Source organism: Rhopalosiphum maidis, chromosome 2, assembly GCF_003676215.2.
Source record: "Rhopalosiphum maidis isolate BTI-1 chromosome 2, ASM367621v3, whole genome shotgun sequence".
In the NCBI taxonomy this organism is placed as follows: domain Eukaryota; kingdom Metazoa; phylum Arthropoda; class Insecta; order Hemiptera; family Aphididae; genus Rhopalosiphum; species Rhopalosiphum maidis.
Window position 1 is genome coordinate 61,677,124 of NC_040878.1, and position 24,442 is coordinate 61,701,565.

The following is a 24,442-nucleotide window of genomic DNA, read 5'->3' on the forward strand; positions in this document are numbered from 1 at the left end:
AATTTGGTTATATTTATTAATATATTATATTGTAATACGTTATATTTATTTGAAAACTTTTAATAGGTAGGTACATACTACATATACAAAACTTCTAAATTATATCATAAATACGCAAAATATTTAACAAACGTACATATTGTTGCTTTTTTAATGTTTAAAACTCACACGGGTAAATCACTAGCAAAACATCAGTAAAAATTTACTACGTTTCTATATCTCTGACGTACCAATAATACGTATAGGTACCTAATAATATCATTATCGTTTACCGTATAAGTATAACTACGTCATTAAACTGCGATACACACACACAGCGTGTAACGAACATGTATATAATAGTTTTCGCGGTTGATCGGCTGTAAAAACACATTATCGACTGCACTAGACATCGCTCTAGAAGTACACGTATATACTATACATACATACACATTACACACATTATATTACAACTTATACAACTACACATTATTTTACAGGCACCTCGTACAGATTTTACTGCGCTAATGAAGTATAATTTGTTATGTAAATCATAAAATGCATGTATCACCGATGCTAATGAGAAAATGTAATACATTTATAGCGCGAACCGCAAAAAACGGAACCAACTTCTTTTTCACGCGACCAGTTGACCACGGCCACCCACACAAGTGCTACGTTGTAAACGTGAATGTGTGTGTGTAGTATGTGAACGTAGGATTTCCACGCAATAATTATAGAATTAACAATATGATTATAATCGTCGACCAAGTGGATCTCTTTTTGTTTACGACTCTTCGGGGTGACGTCAGAGCATGTATAAATTATACATATATACAGAATGAATTACCTGCAAGGACGCCCCACCCTTTTTTTCTTTAGATTCTTAGGAGAAATATTCAAAATTTGATTTTTTTTTAAATTTTTAAACACGCTCAAAGATCATATTTTTTAATACTTGGGATTCTTTGTACCATTAATTAAAAAATTAAATTAATTAAAATTAAATTCAAAGCAGTGATTTTAGAGTTATTAAACTTAAAGTATAAAAGATAATAGTCTGTAACTATAGCCTGCAATGCACTAACAATCAGTGCGTTATTTATATTCATAAAATAGGTTAGATATAATAGGAAATTCCGCACCTGGATGCCCGGGGATTTGAAAATTGTAGTTATTAATATTAATCTAAAAAATGTATAGTTAGTAAAAATGGTCAAAGTATAATAAATTCTAGATCCAATATTATATCTAATTTATTTTTGTGACACCATTTTTCAAAAAAATTATCTACTTAAAAGTTTATAGAAAAAGAGAGGTTTCCATTTTAAAAATAGAATATTGTACCAGCACTGGATCATTCTTAAATGATACAAAAAATTTTAAATATTCGAAAATATAGTCTATTTGTAGTTAAAAATTCTAAAAAATAACTTATGAACTACTCCATTATTAAAGGAAAAGGTATAGGCGTCCTAAATAACTTATAAGTATAAATAGGTAGGCACATTATAACACGAAGGACTTAAAGCAAAGAAAATTAATATATTAATAATAATAATAATTTTTATTAGATTTAACCGGAACGATGGTTATCACGGACATATAATCATATAGACATATAGGAAAGACTACGGACGAAAAAATAAATAATAATTATATGCCGCCTGGAATGACGTAAACGCCACGCACAGGCAAATGTGCGAAAAACCACAACTGCAAACAACAACAACCTGCACAATCCTAACCCGGACGCGAAAACTGGAAACGGAATTCATCTCCACTCCCCATCACCCAGAACAACAACTTCGTATCGCATAGGTCGGGGGTCATCAAACTTCATCAGTTTGTTATCCGACCACAGACGAGAAATTTATATTTTAAATTTAAATTATTATTTTTATGGTGAATTAAATTGTTTTTATTGTAAATTTTTCTTCTCGAAAACTTCCTGAATTCTTACTGAACCTCCAAAAATATTAATTGGTAACCTCTGCGAGCAACACATGCCTGATATCTATCTAGGTATATATCTCACATATACCTCATGCCCGTAAATTATAGGTTTTTACGAATCGCAATGTTCAAGGACTTAGACGGATCGTAGTAAATAAAAACATAGATACATACAAATATGCGCATTTGACAATCGTTCACGTAAGAATCTACCTCATATTGAATTGGGTACCAATTTAGATTGCCTATGAAAAATCCAATTTCCAACAGTTATCAATTTGACTGAATGATAGTGATATTAAATTGATTCATATTGTGCTGGTTCTATAGAATTATACACTTTCATTCACATTTAGACCTGTGTGGCTAAAGAATATATATCCTCCCCACATAACCATTGACCGCGTTCATACTCTTTACGATGTAACTTTTGTTGCTAAATGTAACAAACTAAACGTTATTGGAAATAAAATTATTGTCCGCATTATAAAGCATACTGAATTACCTTTGTAAAAATAATTTGAAAATGTAAAATGATGTGGACATTTTTTTAAATTATGGGGGGGGTAAAACTCAATTTTTCTCTTATCATCAATTAAATACACGGGCTACGCTACTGTCGTGACCCGATAAGCAACCGTTCACAATAATAGAAATACCTACTATTAATATATTATTTACTATGCAGTGGTTATCATTATTGTTATACCAAGAAACGATAAAAAAATGAATCCATACATTTGCAAAATTATGCGAAGGATAACGTTGATGAGACACTTATAATATCAAACTATATAAAGGTGCGTGAACGACTTTCTAAGTCTCCTCCAAGTCCACGCCGACAATTCAATTTTAAGTCTCTCGCATTACACGTCTTATACTTTCGCGAAATATCTATACCATTTAGACTGCAGGCGATGATCTTCTACTCGAACTAGGATATAGGTACGCGCACATTGATGCGTGTTTTTAACCATGCTCTCTGTATGTACACTTCGCTTATGCAAATTTAAATACAGTCCCAATTAGATGACCTGTACAAGTGGTAACGAAAATACACGTCTCAAATCTGATTCAGAACGACTTTTAATCAAGATTACCGATTATTTCAAACTCATAGCAGGTACCTGTACCATCGCGATATATCTCAGTAACCAAATATTGTAATATATTCTACGACTGCACAGTATGGGAAAACGTCGTCGCGGAACAATCGCGCGCGCTCGGCGAGTAATAGGTAGGTATACCAAACCGCGGGCCGCGACTTCATTTCCGGAAGTTAATTAGGCGACGGAAATATTCAAGGACAAGTCGGTCGTCATACACCGTAAGCATCAATGCAGCACACGCGGTCACACTAATATCACACTAAATATTATAGGTATATAAATATATAAATATATATATATATTATATAATATGTATGTATAATTTATATATATATATTTATGACCTAACTGCAGCTACGCTTATGTCACAATATATACGCTATGTGCATGTAATTAAATATTAGTATCGTATACCCGCAATGGCATGTGTGAGGCGATTCGCCTTGGCTCGGCGGCCGCGTGCGGATTGTGAAAAAAAAACCGATTCGAAATCCACAAACGTACAGCGTTTTACGCACATTGTTCATTTTTATTTATCTATCGCACAATATACATATCGACATTCCGCATGACTACACAGCACAACAGTATGTAATCGTAATCGTAATGATAATAGTAATAACAACGATAATAATAATCGTAATCGTAATGGCATAACAATAATCATAATATAACAACGATAATAATATTATTTGTATAATTGTGTACATATATAACCTACATGGGCACGGTAGGTAGATAGGTAAATACATATTATAGGTAAGTATGTATTAAAAAAAAATAATAAATAATCACGCGAATTTGGTAATTTTACACACGAAATTATATGTTACTGTAGTTTATTATCCTCGTATTATTATCATAACCACGATACACATACCTAATCTGTTTATCATTTACATATTATAGGCACATAATGAAATATTTGCGTGCCATGACGATAACGCCTGAATGGATAGTAGTTTGCTCTTGTTTCGAACGCACAGATAATTACGAGGCAGCGGTTCCCAAACTTTTATTTAACATTCAAGCATCCTTAAAAATAGAAATTTTCTCACACCCTCTCTTCCGCCCACCTGTGAATAATAAAAATTAAATAGCCCTATAACGCATGTACATAATATAATGTACGTTGTAATTTTTATGTTAACATTTTTGCGACAGAAAAAAAAATGACTCGTTTGATTGCGTACAAAACACGTACTTATACCTATCATAAAATTATGTAAAATGTACTCTAAAAAATGTTTCATTAAAAAACTCGTTAGACCTAAGCCCGACCACAAACGTGGTCCAAAAAAAAAAAACAATGAATGAAAATGGACGATTTAAGTACTGTTGTGATTTACTATAAGGTAGCTATAACGGAAAATTTTGCGTATAAACAGAATAAAACAGCGTTCTGTTGAAACGAATATATCGTGAAAAATGTCACAAGTAGACGGAAATTATAATAATTAATGAATAATAAATATGGACGGAACGTTAACATTTCATTCTCAACATTGTGAACACACTCCGTAAAAAACACACGGCTGACGAAAGAAGAAGCAACAGCGGGAGAGAGAGAGAGAGAGTGAGAGACAAAAATTAAAAAAAAAAAGTAGGTATTCAAATAATGCAAGGTTGAATAATATTATATCACATACACGCAAAAATAGGTAATAAATATGTAGGCAGAGTAGCTCGGTTAGTGAATATAATATAATATTATTTTTACTATGTACATTATATTTATCATAACATACGGCGCGTGTCTTCTTTCAAAATAATATTGTGCGTACAATACCACTCCACAAGGCGTTAAAATAATAATAATAATATGATTCGTTTGTATTTGCTGGCACATAAAAATACCGGGAACCTTTATTTTCATTATTATAATAATATATTATACAACACTAAACAGTATACAATTTTTTGTAACGTAAACATGATAATATTCTTATACACGAGAGCGTATATAATCTCTTAATTATTATTAGTAATTACACTGGTCCCGTAATACTAAGGCACGTGAGGCCGTGTTTCGTACAAAATAATAATAATAATAATAAAATAATAATAATAATAATAAAAATAATTATTATAATAATAATAATAATAATCACATGTGGTTTAAATCATTACACAAAATATATAAAACAAACGTTACATAGGTATCACATCAAAACATTTTGAAAAACACAACTGAATTTTATATCAAAATTGTTTCGTCTGAAAAAAATGTTTTTTTTTATCTGTTCACGTGTCTTAAATAAATTTAAAACGAAAAAAATACTTGTACAAAACGCAAAAAAAATGCGTAAAAAACGTTTTTACACACGATAATATGCGGACTGTAAATTTCCAACACCTAACACGATGGTATACAATAATTATTACTATAACGTACGATAATAGACAGACTTATAAATTAAAATATATATATCGAATATCGTATATACATATTATGTGATATATTTTTTATCGTAATGTATATAGCCCCAGTTGCTCGAAATAATAAGAATAATGAAGAAAAAAAACAATAATCTCACTAGATTTCTTTTTTTTTTTAGGCAGAATAAGTTTTCTTTCTTTCGTATACTCAGTGGCGACAACGACCAGGCGCGATTCGACTCGGCGGTGACAGAGGAGTAATACAAATGAAACAAAAAATAGGTCACGTTATTATACTAAATAATATATATATATATATATAATACACATACATAATACATAATATATATATACGATATGATAATATTAAAAATAATTATACCTAATAATAAAAAAGGGAGAAAAAGAGACATAGAGAGATAGAGATAGAGAGAGAGAGAGCGAGAAATAGGGGAGGGGGTAAGAGGGATAGAGTAATTTGTCCACTACAAAAAAAAAAAAAAATGTCTGCTCGGAACACAGACGTGTCCATAGGTCAAATAATATTATTAATTTGGGCGTGTTGAGCAATATTGTTGTTGGCGGCAAAGACGATAGCAGCCATCGTTTAGCAGTGGCAGCGGCGATTTCGACGGCTGCTGTGACTTGCCGTCATCAGTGGCGGCGGCGGCGGTCAGTGCGATCCGGCCGTAGCCCTGTGTACTAGGTCAGGCCTAGACAGACCATTGCTGTTTATGTAGTAGTCCGATTGTTTGCTGTAGCCGTTGGACGACTTGGACGAGCCGTTGACCGAGGGTTTGGACTGAGCGCCGGCCTAAAAAACGCAAGGCGAAAAAAATGATAGGATTAATCACAACGATCATTATAGAATAGATGTACAACTTATTACTGTTGTGATTTACTACCGTATTAAAATTAAAAAAAAAAAAATCGAGTACGAACTGCATCGATTGTGAGTATACATCGAAATACATAGATTATCGTGTGCGTGTGTTGATTGATAGAGACGCAAGCCTACTGACAAACTAGTTTGAGAATTTAAGAATTCGCATCGGGTTTTTCCAATGTCACGTCGCGTCCATCGGCGACCGCCTTGGCTGGCTCCACACACCAGACAGACGTCGGCGGAATGCCACTTTTACTACTACTACTACTACTACTACTACTACTACATGTTTTGAGTTGTAACGATATTTATATTACCTATTATTATCATCACGCGCACACACATGTGAATATATAATATTAATTTATGAACCAACGGCGACCGTACGAATCATTTGACACGCGCTCCGTATTCGTACAATCCGTTGCCAAAAGCGAGACAAATATCCGCGGAAAAGAGCAGATCTTTACATACATAATAGTAAGTTGGATCCGGCTCGTAATCCGTTTTATTATACAAAGAAGATTCGCATATTTAAATCGGCACGGCAATAATTAACGATTTGACGATAAAATATAAAAAACAACAACTGTTAAACGACGTGTGTGTGTATAACGAGTTTATATTATACGTATTTGAATGAATTAGACGCATCAAAGTCGTATTTAGAAGGTCTTGAAACAAAAAAGAATGCCATGCGCTATCGCCGATCGTCAGACATGGCCCTGCGTTGTTTCAAATAAATGACGCAATAACTTCTTAGCGATTTGTATTAACGATAATCGCAAAAAGTTGATTATCTTATTCGATATTATGACATATTATTTATATACTGTCTTCGTCGTATAACCGAGCCAAATCAACGAGCGTAAAAAAGATCGTATGGTTTTAAACAAAAGACAATTTCGGCACACGCAACCCATATCTATAAGCAATTGTAATTTTCATATATCGCGAAATCGGCGACACACTTATAAATAATAATGAATAAACGTCAAAAAGTAGTAACAGTACAGGTTATACGGTTCGCATCCCTCTCCTAACAGACACGCGATTTTGCAATAAAAAAGTTTTAAATATTGTTTTTAAAAAAAATAGTTGCTGTGGCGGCTTTTTTCATATGTGTTAAAAATGCTTAATTTAATGACTATAGATTGTACACTTACCGCTTGTTTTGACGGTTTTGTGTACTGTTGCTTGTAGAACTCTTTGAATAAGAAGAAAAACATGACCGCGTGCATGCCGATCCACCAGACAAATGCCTTCGGGTAGTTGCAGTCGATGAACAGAAGTTGGAATGCATGCAGCATAATAGCCAAAAATTGCAGCATTTGCAGGGTGGTCAAGTACTTCTTCCACCATAAGTATTTCTGTACATTGGGACCCAGAGCAGCCAACAAGTAGTATGCGTACATAATAATATGCACAAACGTGTTCAGCAATCCGAAGAACGTGCTGTGACCACCTGTTGAAACAAAGTCGAAAAACCGAGTTAAATCATATCAAGGGATAGTTTTTTTTTTGTTTTTACAGTTTCCTACGAGCTAACGACAAAAAATCGACTACATCTATATAGTACTTAAAATATCCACGCTCTAAGAAAGTATTATCAATTGTATTCGATATAATATAGTTGTTATGTTAAGTCTCTTGTGGAGAATGCCCTTGATCGGATTTCTGGATAAACTGTATAATAATAATACGGCTAAGCCAGTTTATAGGCAGTCGCGTTTATGTTATCCTAAGGAGGTTTCAGTAAAATATTATACAGAAATCTATAAAGATATTTTCGAAATTTCTAAACACTATATAACGATAGTGGACGCAAATATTATTTTATATGCAACAGGAAGTTTGGCGTCGTAAGGTCTCGGTAAAGGTCACCGCTAATCCTTGTCAACCTTATTATCACACAATTATATTATTAATAATTATAGCAATCGGATAAAGCCTGTTCACCACCATCGTCATCGGAGGTCGAAACTCGTCAGCTAATTTATTCGGCGGTAAAAGTATTAAGATCATAAATTCATTAAAATCTGTTGTTATAGTCGTAAAATATTATTTAAATCTTGTTTGTTTTCGTTACCTGGTGTGAACTTAACTCCAAACCATACGCTCATTGGCATCACTCCATGATGAATCACGTGCAGGGTCGAAATGTGCCTATCCTTTTTTCGGAGAACAAAGAATATCTGCATACATACACATAAAATTCAGGCTGTTATTAATCGATTCATATTGTAATTACACGTGTGTGTAAACGGAGTGAAAAAACGTTAATTACCGTGTCCATGAATTCTGTGAATTTTGAGAAATAATACCACCAACATACGTTTACCATCTATAGTCATCCGAGAATATAAAACAAGTATTAGTAAAATACATAAAGTAGAGAGTAAATTTTTGTTTTCTAATTTAAAAAAAAAACCACGCAAACTTGACACAAAAAAAAAATGTATAAAAAACTATAAAATCTATAAAAAAAAAAAGCTACACTAAAAACATTTGAAAAAAGATTACGATGACAGTGAGAATCTGTCATATGACTTAAATTTTAAAAAAAAATGAAAATTTGAAAAACGATGCAATGTATGCCATGCTAACTCACCCGCAGGGTCATTGGATGATTCGAGTAATCTACCGGCTCACACCGGAAATTATACCTGCCAGTCAGCCAACCTGATATGCCAAGCTGTAAAAACCACCACCACCATCATAAAATACAATATACAATTTTTACAACTATAAATTATTAAATATATTAATCAAAGATATTATATTATTAAGCTTTGAACTTAATAAAATCAGTTTAACGGTCAAATAAAGCACAATTTCCATTTTATTCCCAAAAAAAAAATGGTTAGGTTTTATTTTTTTTTAATTCTTCTTTTACTGGTTCAAAATAACAGATCCCTTCTACATAATATTCAATGAATCTTTATGTTGCCAATTTTTAGTCAAATTATTTTTACTTTAGGCGAATCGATAGAATTTATCTTATCAAATATTATTAATGTTGATTGATAAGAAGTGTATTATTGATTGACTAAGCTGAACTGATTATACACCATTTTTAAAATCAATTGTATTTTTAAACGACAAAAAAAATAATAGGATATCATTTTAAATTTTTTATAAAGCATATCGAGTTCACCAATTGTCCCTACATATGGGTTGTGATACATTTCCTCTCAATATATTAACATTTTAACATTTAGGATTTTCAAACATACAAACATTCAACATCAATCGTAGAACAATATTAATTTTTCCTGTATTCCCCAACATCAAGTTTATAATCCTTTATAATACAACAAACATACATCAAAATAAATAATCAAATGTATTCTGCTTGTAGCATGCATTAACCAATAATAGTGTTTCTATATTATAAATATATAAATATACATAATATACCAAAACCCAGCAGCATTCAATAGATTGCATTATACAAGTGTATCAGGAAATATATTCACAACCTTCTAACACACGTAATTTATGTTATTTAAAAAATTAAATAAAAATTATTAACACTAAAACACCTCAGCATTCACACAATATAATATATTCTCGTCATATATTATTCGCATATAATACAACTTAAGAAATTAAGTCCCAAAAAATCTAAACAAAACTTAGTCGTAAACTAAATCTGGTCTAGGTATTGTTATATAATAAAATATATGTTATTATAATATGTTATAGTTATGATATGTAAATGATTTTAATAGCCAGAAAATATATATATAATAATATGTTAGTGTTAAATGTGTAAAGTATCCAATTATTCTTTATATTTCACATCCAAAATTAATTTTGAACGGAAACCATGCATTTTCCTAAGCTTATTGTACGCCTTTTATACTTACCCAAATAATCGTTTTTCATTTTTTAATTTCTACATAGAGTTGTGTGTCTAATTGTAACTATTAATTTCAATTTCATTGTATACATTTTTTTTTAAATATTATTAATTATTACATTGTGTCGGCGTATCCCAACGCAGCCTGTAAAAATTTGTGTCAAGTACACGAGGCTGAATTTTTTTTATCAAATTCTGAAATTTTCGACATTTCAGTTTTGTCAACTTACTCTTACTGTGGATGGTTTATCCGAATAATCTACCGGTTGGCAACTGAGACTATATTCACCCCACCAGCCGCCCATCATACACTGCAATGCCCATCAAGTAAATGTATAGAAAAACAATTAATGAACATTTAATTTACAAAATCATGACAGTAAGTTATGAGAGTTTAGTGAAATAATTAAAAGTAAACAAGTGGTGGTTGCGTCTAAATATTACATAAATTCATATACGTTAAATATGTGTTTATATATACATATAATATATATATATATATATATCTGTGTGTGTGTGTGTGTGTGTGTGTGTGTGTGTGTGTAAGAATGTGTTTATAGTTAATCAGTGAATAAACAAAAGACGCTAGACCACTCGTCGATCACATATAAAGCAAAATGTTATGGTGAGGATGAATTTTATATAATAATATACCTAGACCTAAAAGAAAAAATTATCATTGTTATTTATTGACACACACACTACGTAATATTAAGATAGAATATTCAAGTAAATTTCCCAGCCGTAAACTTTTCACCATATTAACGTAAATGACTTAATTTAAAAAAAAAAAATTGTTGAAGTATTATATTTTAGTACAAAACTTCAAATAAGAAAAACATACGATATCATACTGAAGACAGACACTCTTTTTTTATTCATACTTTTAAAATATATTTATTATATTTTTTCTTTTCATATTTCACACTATAAACTTATACAACTCTGTAACACTCGAATAATAATATGCATATCAACACAATCGAGCCTGTCAATTCGTTCGAAATTTTTGACTGCTTCGACTCACGTTTATATCACAAATCCTTTATTAATTATTTAATGATATCCAATTTTTTTCTAACATTCACTAACCCATGATTAACACCAGTTAATATTTGTCTAACTGCGAATTTTTGTCTCTATCGCTTTTATTCCTACTCAGTGATTATAACTTCAAACGTCTTTATTCATCTCTACACGTGCAACGGTTAGGAAAATTCCCCCAAATCAAAAACTCATTGCACGAAGAAAGTCATAATTTTAAAGTATATATAAAACAACAAACGATCGTTTTAAACATTTTTAGAACGATTTTGAAGTACAGTCATTGTTTTTATTATATTTTGTTGATGTTTCTATATCACAATAATAACCACGCTTACCTCATAGAACAACCAAGAACTGAATATGACTTGGAAAAGATTATAAGCGATGAGTATGTTTCTCAATTCCATGGGCTTGCGATTGGCCATTAATCGCGGTCCTGCAATTTTGACGGTGAACACGTATGTGGCGCATATCAGTGCCGTGGGTAGAGGATTGCTCATCAAAAACCAATCCTTGGTACGAGGGTCTACAGGGAATATACAATGTATAAACATTAAACATAAATAATCTCCATCTAATAACATCTTTTTATTATTATTATCACAAAATGACGTGTAAACGGATAGTTTTTTGTACATAAACGAAACGTAAAATCTTAATTTGCGCGATGGCAGTAATATTTTTTTCATCTGCAAACGACATTTTCGTACAAAACAAAAACTGAAATTAGAACGTTAATTTATCGTATGATGTGATATGGTTTCATCAACTCCCTGCTGAAATAGGTTACTTGATTGTCGTTACAAACATCGAGTATATTATGAAACCGATCGACAAATCGTTAAAATTATTAATAGCGTAACATTGGAATCGATTAAAAAATTACCTTTAAATGATTGAAATATAGAATAAATAATTTATATGTATATTAATAATTAGTAGGTAATATGTACTGATTGTATTTACATTATATTATTAACGTATTATTTTCATTCAAGTTTTAAATTAAGTCACACAAAAAAAATCTTGAACATTAGCCTTGGACATAATGTGCTATTTTATGTTTATTATATTTAAACATGTTTATCGAATTTTTTATTTCCATCAATATTCTTTCTTTTGCAAGTAATAATAAATAACTATAAAATATACTGTATTATATAAGTTTGAAGTTTCTAAACAAACGTATTTACGTATTAGTTTATACATTTAAAAAAAATATAGCAATAATTATAGTATATTATTATGGTTGCAGTGGATAAATTAAAACGCTTTCAACACTTTTTATGATGGAATATTTAATAGTAAAAAGGATAATTTATTTTTGTTAGTCACAAACATTACACAAGACTCATTATTGTGACTTAAAATCAAATTTAAATAAAATCGACTTTTGAGAAAAAAATTTTAATTTTTCAAACAGAGATAAATAAAAAACTAAATTAATAATTTTCATCCAATCATTTTAGACGATATACACAGTCTACCTAATCAATACAACTAAAAGTTTAGAATTTAGTCAAAAATTTACTTACCTCCATAGTTGTCAAAAAATCCTTGAATTGAGTTTAATACAACCGCCATGGTTAAGTCGAAGTGCGGATGATGCGGCTACAATATCGTTTGAATTCACCTGCCTTGCGGATAAAAAAAAAAAAAATTTTATAAAACAATAGTTTCAAACTATAAAAAAATCGAAATCGAAATCATAGTCATTTTAAACGACGGTAAGACGTAAAAATATCATTACTGTTTAGGTATAATATAATATTATATGTCCGCGAATACGAATATGACGAGTGCAGAACACACGTGAACGTGCGTCTATATCGATAGTCGGATCGCGACTACTGCAAAATATCACAACTGATTACGTTCGGCCAACACACGGACGACGCGACGCGACTGCGACGGTAGCGACTAGTGCGACGGCGTACGGTTGAGCGACGACTGACAGACTAGACGGGCTTATTCGGGCAACGTTCCACGGCCGGTCGACGTGCAGCAGGTCGTTTATTATTATTATTATTCACTCTCCGCCGAACCGGACCGCCAGAGCCGGTTAGTCGCGTTTTTGCGCACAGGGTCAAGACCGTCCGAGGGATGCAAGGTCGGGGAGCTCAAACCCGTTCCGCGCGTACGTTTGCTTGTTGTCGCGGTTTTCACGCTTGATAAATAAGTAATTATGTTATATCGTCGTCGTCGTTATTTTATTATTTCGTACCTTTTAAAATACGTCACATCGACTCAAACAACACTAAACTTACAATTGAATTTAATAATCACACCGATTAAACGCGGCGAGAAACTACGATTTTAAATAAAATCAAAGACATATACTAATACGAGTATTACTGAGGAATAACTTAAGTATAGATATTGATAGGGTACATCACCTCGTTTGTAAATCGTCCGAATTGAGTACGTGTGAATAGTTTGTAAGTATATTATGTATATTATGATTGACGAAGCAAAAAAAAATGAATTGCAAACGATTTTCTACTCGCGGCGACGACCTGTGTGCTTCGCGCTCGGTACGTACGTGAGCACTGTGCAAACACACATTGTCGCATTTATATGCGATCGTGAATATTATTATTATTATTATTACGATTGATTTTTTTCTGTTTCATTTTCCCGATTACCCTGTAACGTGTACCGATCAAGAAAAACTGGTTACGCGCATGCGGAAATGGCAAGTACAACTGCAAAGTAGTTTATAAGCGACATAATATACTAAAATAATAATAATAATAAACGAATAAATCGTCAAACTACTATTCCGAGATTGCAGGTATAATATGGGTAGGCGTTCAATTGATATGAGGTGTTTTTTTCTCTAAAACAAAACGATTGGTGTAACTGGGCATGACTCAGGAAATCACGTAAGATAAAATTTCGTTTGTGTACCTATCGTATATAATATAAAAAACGACTTAAAAAATGCCACAAAAACGACGCAAGTGTTTGATGTTTGATGGCAAGCATAATACATAATATAAGAGTACCCATGTTAAGTTAGTATTGTGTCACGAATCCGATTTCGCCATTTGATCTCCGCCGCCGACACGCCAAACGCCATTTCGTATAATATAGGCAGTAAATAGAATTAGTGTGCCTATGCAATATCTGTGTAAAATTACGTGTAACCTAACCTACTCATAATAATTTCGAAAAATGAACAAAAAATCGTTACCTAAGTATCGTATTATTATCGTCATCGGTCGATCGATATATAATCATAATTTTATGTTGTCCGCTCGCCCGACGTTTAGTTACAGTCATTACGTGTACGGCGCGCGCGATTTTTCGAGGAAACGACGCGTGAAGACGTCGGAAAGTAAGTGAAAAATACAGAGAAAAATCGTGTTTGACGTAATTATATCGATATGACATAATGGTTTTGTATTTTTACACAGCTGTATCATAACTTCCGATAATACTATGAAACATTTTAAGTACAATATTAATTTTATGAATCTGAATTTAGTTTATTTGTATTCAATGATTATACAAGTATTAAGTATCTACGTAAGTATATGTTTTCAATGAGACCGTATCGGTATTTTTAGTTTATGGAATTTCAAATTCGAGATTAGATAAATTAAAATTGTTAATTGTTAACGTTGGTAGTAGATTATTTATTAAATTCCATTTAACTTGAAATAATTTTTTATAGTTTAAATTTACGTATAAAATTCCCTAAAAATTATATGAACAAAGAAATACCATTTAAACCAACAAATTTAAAAAAAAATGCAAAATAAGATTCGGTAATTCATTTAAAATGCATGGGCAATAAATTCCAGTCTTTCAGTAGGGAATAATACTGCTACGTTATATATAACAAGAGTCAGAATAACGCCGCTCCTGTAGAGCAATCTATGTGCGTAGTAAATTCAAAATTAATGGTCATATCTACTAAGTATATAATAAAGATTATTATTATTATTATTATTATTACTATACGAACAGCCGCCACTGTCATGACTATCTGCACTATATCAAGAATACTAGTATTTCTTGTTTTCATTTTTAAATACCTTTAGGACGAAATTACCGAATTTTATTGTCTTATACATCTACGCCCGACCAGGTATGCAAAAATCTCGTTTTGTAATAATATAATTGCAATATCTAATTCCTGATCGACGCGACGCCCACGTGCCACAGGTATAAGCATCTCATTTTACATTACATTTTTGGTTCCTTCCTCGCCCAGTTAGGACGAAACATTTAAAATATTGTTTACATAAAGTTTAATAAGTGTAATTAATAATATTATTGTATTCATAGACTTTCCGTTGATTATCACGTATGTAATTATATTAATAGGATCGAAGTGTTGTTCGTTCAATACATTTAAACTGGATGGATCAGTATAGGTGTTGATAGAAGACCAATTATTAAATATTAAAAGAAAGAAAATATTATAATAGTGAAATAAAAATATTTAAAAATCTTGACTTACACTCGGCTATGAATAACCTTCATGATGATAACATTTTTAATAATTATTAACAAATATTTATAATTTTGTGAACAAACTTAACCAATTTGAATATCCCCATAAACTTGATCAACGAAATCGCCAGAAGAAGAAAATATCATGTTAAGATTCATCAGATTTAAAAGATGATAGAAGATTTAATCACGCGAGGACAAAATACTTTCACAATAATTCAAAAAAATTGTAAAGAAATATTTACATCAAACGTTACTGAACTATCAAGGCTTCTAATTTAAATATAAAATAAATAATTATTTTTATATATTTTTTTAATGAATTTAATTTAAAAATCAAATAATATTTTATTTTAATTATTAACCAAAATAAAAATGTTTTAAAGTCCATTTGATCGTCATCAACTTCTATTAAAATAACTAAATTGGTAAATATTTAATACATAAATTTAAAATATAATTAAACGACATTTATCGGTATAAAACAATACATTATAAGGGAGAGGTCAACAACTATTATTTGAACACCTATTTTTTTTATATACGCCACTGTGAATCAATAAATTACGAATTTACGAGTAATAACGTTTAGCAGACTGTGATTGTTTGATACACTCGGCAGATCTTCGGACAGGTTTTGTAATCTTTAATGAGGTTATCGGATTCGAAAACTAGATTGGGATCAATTTGCGAACGCAACACTGACGGAACTTCCTGTTGGCCTCCAAGGGGAAGGACGCCGGAACACTAGGAATCCGTTGGAACACGATTAAGAATTATACAATTAAAATCACACGATGCGTCCGAGCAATATAAACAAAAATCAAGTAGCTGCCGCAAATATCAAAAAACAATAAGATAATAATATTTTAATCAAATTCAATATAAACCGCTTTAAAAAAAAAAAAAAAAAAAAAACACAAAGATCTAAAAATTCGAAAGCAAAACATGAGATTCGATAGACACAGAGCATATTATGTATATCATATTTATTTTTTTGCTATATATCGGGGTATTTATAGCATTACTCTACAACAGTATATAAATTGTTAAATAAAAATAAAAATTCTACTGTGGGGAACAAGTCGAACATCTGTAAACTCGTTATGGAATGAATTTGTGACATTTGTACTTAGACATTATGTTATATATAAAAAAATATTATTTAATATATTATAATATAAAGTGCACACGTCATAACAGAAAAATATCACACCTATAAGCCTGCAATGTTACGTTTGACGGCCAAAAATTAGCTACTGTATAATACTATAATACTACAGTGCATATATCTTAGAAAATATTTTTAATTTAAAATGATAGAAAACCAAAATCTTCCCTATAGGATTTTTAACATAATAATTAAAATAAATACGAAATATAGGTATATCTTTAAAGTAGACAGTGTGTATTTATATAATTATGTACGAATAAAATTAAAATTATATTTTAAGATTTTATCTCATAAATTTAAAATATTAAATAATACAATAAATGAAATTAATAATTAACCAGTTGATTTAACGATTTTTTTTTAAAATATAATTGGTAAATTAATTAATCTCAACATACCCGATTGTGTTGCAGGCTATATTTGAATACAATGTTTTAATGATTTATGCTAAACAATTTTTTTTTTTTTGATAATAGGTACTTCAAAAAAATCGTATTTAGATACACTTAACCAATACAAAAACCTAAAACAAACGTTAAATGAAACGAAATTTAAGTAATATTTTATGTGATTAACGAAACACTGTATTATAATAAGAAATAAGAGTAAAATTATTCTGCGATAAATACGAAAAGATTCAACGAGTAACTAATATAAAACACCAAAACTTTTTTGAAATTGATATATTATGATAAAGATCTCACCTGTGAACTGCTGGACACTGGTAAGTATACTGTAGTGATACCTTATCCCAAACTGAGCTATATTATATTGTAGTTTTCTTGTTACCTAAGATGTTAGACTTAAGGGGATGACCTTCAGACCAATCGGGTTGGTCCGGTTTTTATTATGCACCGGAACACCCTGTATGTATAGAACAATTCTTCCTATTTAATCATATTTACAGTACAAATATAACATTTTCAAAAAAAAAAAACTCGTTGTCCATAGCAAGTTAATTAAACACGTTTAAGATTCAAGATCATACTACACGAAACCATTCGAAAAGTAAATTCCAGTTATACTTAAACAACGCAATTTACTATATCTTACATAAAATTATTGTTCGATTATAAATATTTGTAAGCAGAAATGCATTATATTATACGTCATCGAGTCAAAAATTAAAGAAACCCATAAATAAACATAGAAAAAAATCCAAGGTCTACGAATGAGGTGTCTTAATTTGTTACCTAATATTTATCAAGACGGAAATTAAAAATTAAAAATTCAAGATCCGCTTTATGAAAATAACATTAGATTTATCAATCGCACCATATTCTTGTGTTTAATATTTAAAATAAAATCAGTACTTTACGATTTAACTTTAAATTTACAAAATATAAACATTTGAATTAAGGAATATGTTCATCAAGTCATAAAACTTGATAACTGATTTCTTAATATTAGTTTACCCAAGATAATATAGAATAAAATAAATGAAAAATCATTATAGCAATTCGTGATTAGTCACTAATTAGTATAAATACTAATTAATCTCTTATTTAACACTTGTAGTGAGTAGTGTACAATAAATTAAGATACGACACATAACATTAGATGATAATGGATAATAGATATAAGTAATTAATAACCATAGATACTACATGCATTATTTTCAGCGTCATGATATCAATATAATATTATAATAGAGCATAATAATACAATAATGCATATTCTGTAATTAGTTCAAACTTAACATTATTTTTCATTGTAAAATTATATTTTAAACATGCAATTGAGGAAAAATGATTTTTCATTTTAAACTATTGCTATTAACGAAATTAATACTTTTTTCAAATTAACAATTACTGTCATGATAAGACTGTACACTATATTATTCTCTTATATAATAGGTAAATTGTGCATGAACACAATTCTTGGATCAAAAAATTGTTTTAATTAATAACGAACAATATTTAAGTAAAGATATTCTACATTACGTTACATTTTATGAAATCACTATTATATAGTTGTATTGATTTGAAAAAATATTACAATATAAATTTTAACTGTAATATTAATATAGCAGTTTCAAGTAAATTTCTAGAAAAAGATCTAAAAAAAAAATGTTTTAAAAATAATAGTTACATACAATAGTTCATGAAATGTGATATAATAGTATGTACAATGTTATATTTATCTTTAAAGTAATAATACACAATTAAATCTGAATTATTGAAAGTATTTTTAACATTAAGTATTATGTTATACTACATTCCATCCACAAAAACCAACAGGCACCTATTATATTCCATATCGCATTTGAAAATATAATTTACAGACAGTAGTCTAACCAATTACTATCATATATGCAAAAAAAAACTACTAATGAAATATGTTTCCTAAATTTAAAATATATGTTTTTACAATAGGATATGTGAGTGAATAAGCAATGTTCCTACATACGATTACTAAAAGATTAGTTAACTGAATTACATTTTTGTTCACATCCATTACTATTTTATAAAAGTCTTTATTTATTTTCAAGTATTGTTTATTGAAGAAAATATAGAATAAATAAAAGTAATATACATACGATATTGTCTCTGGGATATTAATTATACTAAATATTATGTGATTTTGATATGAATAATAATTTTTAAAAATAAAGACTAAACTGATATGTTGATAACGGGAATAAAAAAAAAATATTTCTAATACGGTCTTAAAACATTCCACGGTTAATCGTATAGATATTTTTCAACTTAAATTGTTTTAACAATCAACGTTTTATGAAGTAACTTAAAAATGCAAACAATCTATTCACCACGTTACCAACGATATAACATTAACCTATATTGCTACTTGTATTATAATATTTAATTTATAGACACGCTATATATCAAGTACTTTATAATTATTAATAATTTTATAAAATAGTTTGATACACCTAATACTTAGCGTGCATATTGCTTATAGACATAAATATAATTAAAAAAAACCAATTTATTGATTACATTGCTAAAATAAAAATTACCTATCAATATCCTATGATATATTCAAAATCATTTGAAAAATCTAAACAATGAATACAAATAATACCTAGGTTTTACTCATATAAACAAAAATTTTAAGTATAAATTAAGGACAATTCTACACAAAATTTAAACCATTGTCCATTTTACACATATACTTAGCAATGAATTGTTTGTGCATTAAATACCAAAATACATATAGTATTATATTTCTGAAAACATTATTCGAACTGCCATTGTTGTAATACGTACCTACTTGAATAACATTATACAATCCACGAATATTTCTTAGACATATTATTATTTAGAAATAACATTGTATTAAGTTTTATTAAAAAATATCACTAACAATTATATACGAGTATATACATTATACATATAATAGGTAATGTCTACAACTTATCTTATTGCTAATATTTATTAAATCGGCTTTAAAAATGTAAAATAAATATTATTTAATTAAGGCATTAAAATTGTGTTCTCGTTAAATTAAAAATAAATAAATTAAATTTTTCTACATAGTTAATATATTTTATTCATTCCAATGTACCAAATCAATGATGTTTTTTTTATTTATAGATAAAAAAATATTAAAATTGAAGGTAGATTTCACATATGCTCACTATATAGGTCATATTAGGCCACTTAACTAGATGATAACTAATTTTATAGTAAATTTTCTTACCATATCGTACTTTAATGATATAAATTTTTTATAAAGTTTTTAATAATACGAAAACCTTAAAAATTATTTTTATACTTTTAGCGTCTTAACTTGTTTTTACATAAATATATATAAAACGTCTATATAAGAATAAGAAAATATGAGACTATATAGTATAATAGATACAGCTGTAAAAATATAAGACTTGAATGACGTAATATTATCTTACTTACTATGTCATGTATTTTAAAGCAAGAAGAAAATAAAAATCTTAAATATATAATACGATTTCTAATACGAAAATAATTTCTAAGCATGATGTTCAAACTTGGATATCAACAATTTAAATAAGCCAAATTATTGAGACACAAGAAGTATAATTATTTTATTAGAATCAAAGATATGTGTCGTAAAATCAAAAGGGCAATATTCAAGGGTAGCATGAATACACTTTAAAACTAAATGTTGTGTCATATCGTTTAAGTTTTTATTGAAATTTCAATTGAATGATCAACTGTGACAGATTGAAATTATTATGGGAGATTATAAAATTAAAAACGAAAGCTGCATCGTAATATATATATATATATATAACAATTAATAGCAAATTTTTTAAGTATTAAAATATATAACTAGACCTTATATATCTAAGTATTAAATAATTTTTAAACTCATTATGTTCATTACCAAGGTCAAATCATAAATCTAAAACTAGTTTTACTTTTGTCTTTGAAACTAATTTCTTCCTTCTTCCTCCTGATATAGTCAAAATATAAAAAAAAAATTATTAATCTATCGTGTCAAATAAGCAAATTTAATATTAGTTTGCGGATTAAGCGTACATTTTTTTTATTCAATTTCAATAATGTTACATTAAATATATTTCACTAATAATATTTGAATATTATCAAACAAAAATATCTAAAATGATTGGTATAGTCAACATATGTTATACATAACTATTGTTATAACTAAAAATAAATTTCAAACATCACTATAATACCCTTTTGTCTTAAAAACGTCTTGTAATTATGGTTACCGTTCGGTATTTTTCATGCAGTTGGGCTTAATTTCCAAAAAAAAAAACAAAACTGACACATATCACGTGGTTTTTGGTTCTTCTCGTTTAAAACTAAAACCACAAGTACCACTATTTTCTGCCTTTTGGAGAAAATTCGGCCGAGTCGAGTTACCATGATATTATATAATGATACGCGTAAAGTTTTTAAAACATTCAGCTGCAGGTCCAGGAAATGTCAATTAAATTCCTTGGGTAAGCTATAGTCTACGTAACAAAGTCTACGATGACGTAGTGCCACGTGGTAATAATAATGATAACATAAGAATATATAAACCTAATATTATATATTATAGTATTACATTTTGTATATATACAGCGTCAATATAAAATTGTTAACAGCCGCAATGAACGTTTAGATTTTTTATCACCAGCTACAATGACTTCGATGAGCGGTGACTCGAGGCCCATCGAGTCCATGACTATTTTAGAAACTATTACACTATTTAGTTGGATCCCTAATTTTGTATGTATATATATAATATTTCGACGTGAATACAATATTCAGGCACGTAAATAGGTGCTTTTTTAGGGAAGAGGGGCGGGGCGATTAACCTTTTTAAGAATAGTTGAGGCTTAAAATATGCTTTTTTTATTAATTATTAGTTACTAAAGTACGATATTTGGGGGGGTCGCTCCTATCACCCCCTCCTAAATTACGTGCCTGACAATATTGTATGACTTAGTATCAGATACAAGTTTTGGAAAACCGGGATACAACTACTAATATAAGAGGACCTATTAAAGACTTAATATTTATAAGTTATATATCACGTATTAGTCATATTTACTTTTGGTAATCGATAAAAGTAAACATGAACTTAAAAAAGAAAACTATTCTACTAGAAACCTCATGGCTTGTGTTTTCCTATAAATTGAATCCATAATAATGTAGAATCAACAGATAAATGGGCAATATTTTAAGATACTTTTTTTCTTGACCATTATTCATTATTCTTCATAATTTATTACTTTACAAAGTTAGAAAATCTAGAATTTCAACCTAAGGCCCCAAAAATAACTTTAGCCTAGAGGTTCCAGATCATTGCATCCCCTGTACCCCTGTTTAAATCTAGCACATCCATCGTATAATATTATACACAACGACGAAGTGTTATATACTTATAAAGAATACAAAATATTATAAAATAACGCGGCCATTTTATTATAAAATACATGGACGTGATCACGGAGTGTAGGTAAAGATTCATATTTAGACCAAAAACGAAGCTTAAGCGCACATTTTTTAATGAAGGTATAATAATTTTAGATATTCAAAATGTTTACACAACATACATACATATAAATAGTAGAAATTTTAATCCATGACGTACCTAGCATTATTCTTGCTTTTGATAATATTATTATAAAAGCAGTTTTTATTTAATTTTTTAGAAACTTCCATGACGGCGTTTTGCATTTAAATTACAATGTTATAACTTTAACTACACGTAGCCGGACAATAATTTTTTTATATAAACGCAGTATATTTATTTCGAAAGACAACGCGCAGACACGCACAAGCATAATACGTATCCACTGAGTGCAGTTTAGGTCTAGGTCATACATATTATTATTGTTAGAATCGCTTGCGGATAACAGTGTTGATCTGCAGTGTTTATTGTTCGCTGCTGTATTTCAAAAACGCGTAATTTTATTTTTGTTTTCGCGCAAACGTCAGTACGAAATATTGTACCCAATATGAAAATAAAACTCTGTAAACGGCAACAACCTGTACTTAAAAAAAAAGTGTAAACAGAACTCCGAACGCATCGATATACGACCATGTATATATATATTATCTTTATAATACATATATGTAATGCCTTTCCCTCTATATGTCATTCACGTATGTGCGCGCACATACACAGACATAATATTACATATTACACACATCTATATGTACAATATACATCCATATGTGTTATAATATATATAATATTTACAACACGGTCGGCGTTGGTTTGCGGCTAAATTTTTTGACCTATTTCGATTATATTTAACAAAATGTTTTCGCGTGTTTTGCACAATTCGAACGGAAATTGGACAATAGCAATTTGACCGTACGGTGTGCATATTATATCTATATTATAAATACGTCATGTTTATTTTTATTTTTTTATTCACCGACCTTAATAGATCCGATATAGAGTTACATGTATATAGTTCTTATAATATTATACTGTAGGTCTCAGCATATTATACGATATTTATATTTATATAGGTATACATTATGTCTTGATCAAAAAAACCACTGAAAAACATCATTTTGTGGTGTATAACGCTGAAAAGTGCCCGAAACGTGGCAGCGAGGATATATTTATTACGAATACAATCTATAACAATAATTATTATATACCTACACGATATTAAGGATGAAGTATATATGCGCTTGACGATATCCGTCACATGAATATATACACATCGCGCGAGGATATAATAAGACAACTGAGGCTGTCCCGCAGAATGAAAAGAGAGGGAAAATTAAAAAATTTAAATAAAAAAAAATGTGCGGAGCGTATTACGCGTCTGAAGAAAAAATTGCATCGCGTACGGACTCCATCACTCGGACGACCGTCAAATAGTGCGTGGAAACGGAACTCGTTTACAAAACTGGTATATACCACAGAAAAATAATATAACAACACGGCCGCTGTGTCTAGGTAATGATATACCGGGATGAAAAAAAATTGTAGGTAGGTATACGCGCTCACATACACACACACACACACACACTATACATATATACGAGTTTCAAATTGGAACGCCGTGAAGGCTTTCCAGACGTGTTTCGTCATTGCGTGCGCGTGTGAGTTGTGTGTGTGTGTGTGTGTGTGTGTGTACAAAAAATATATATATAAAC

At 29.7% G+C, this 24,442-nt stretch overlaps 1 protein-coding gene across 9 annotated transcripts in view; it reads right to left on the reverse strand.

Annotated features, from left to right (window-relative positions):
- Positions 1 to 4,869: 4,869 nt before the first annotated feature.
- Positions 4,870 to 24,442, reverse strand: part of LOC113554217 (elongation of very long chain fatty acids protein AAEL008004-like) — a 43,543-nt gene continuing 23,970 nt past the window's right edge. For 2 of the 9 annotated variants that reach the window (XM_026957960.1, XM_026957958.1), the window contains exons 2-8: positions 12,757 to 12,858; positions 11,557 to 11,747; positions 8,921 to 9,004; positions 8,597 to 8,653; positions 8,399 to 8,504; positions 7,476 to 7,774; positions 4,870 to 6,237 (exon numbers count right to left, since the gene is read on the reverse strand). In XM_026957960.1, the coding sequence (XP_026813761.1) occupies positions 6,097 to 6,237; positions 7,476 to 7,774; positions 8,399 to 8,504; positions 8,597 to 8,653; positions 8,921 to 9,004; positions 11,557 to 11,747; positions 12,757 to 12,805 (927 nt within the window). In that variant the 5' untranslated portion in view covers positions 12,806 to 12,858 and the 3' untranslated portion in view covers positions 4,870 to 6,096. Of the gene's footprint in view, positions 6,238 to 7,475; positions 7,775 to 8,398; positions 8,505 to 8,596; positions 8,654 to 8,920; positions 9,005 to 10,404; positions 10,486 to 11,556; positions 11,748 to 12,756; positions 12,859 to 12,971; positions 13,187 to 13,617; positions 13,764 to 17,257; positions 17,383 to 17,563; positions 17,673 to 24,442 lie in introns of those variants that run through there. The other 7 variants (XM_026957957.1, XM_026957963.1, XM_026957956.1 and 4 more) reach the window with 7 other exon arrangements.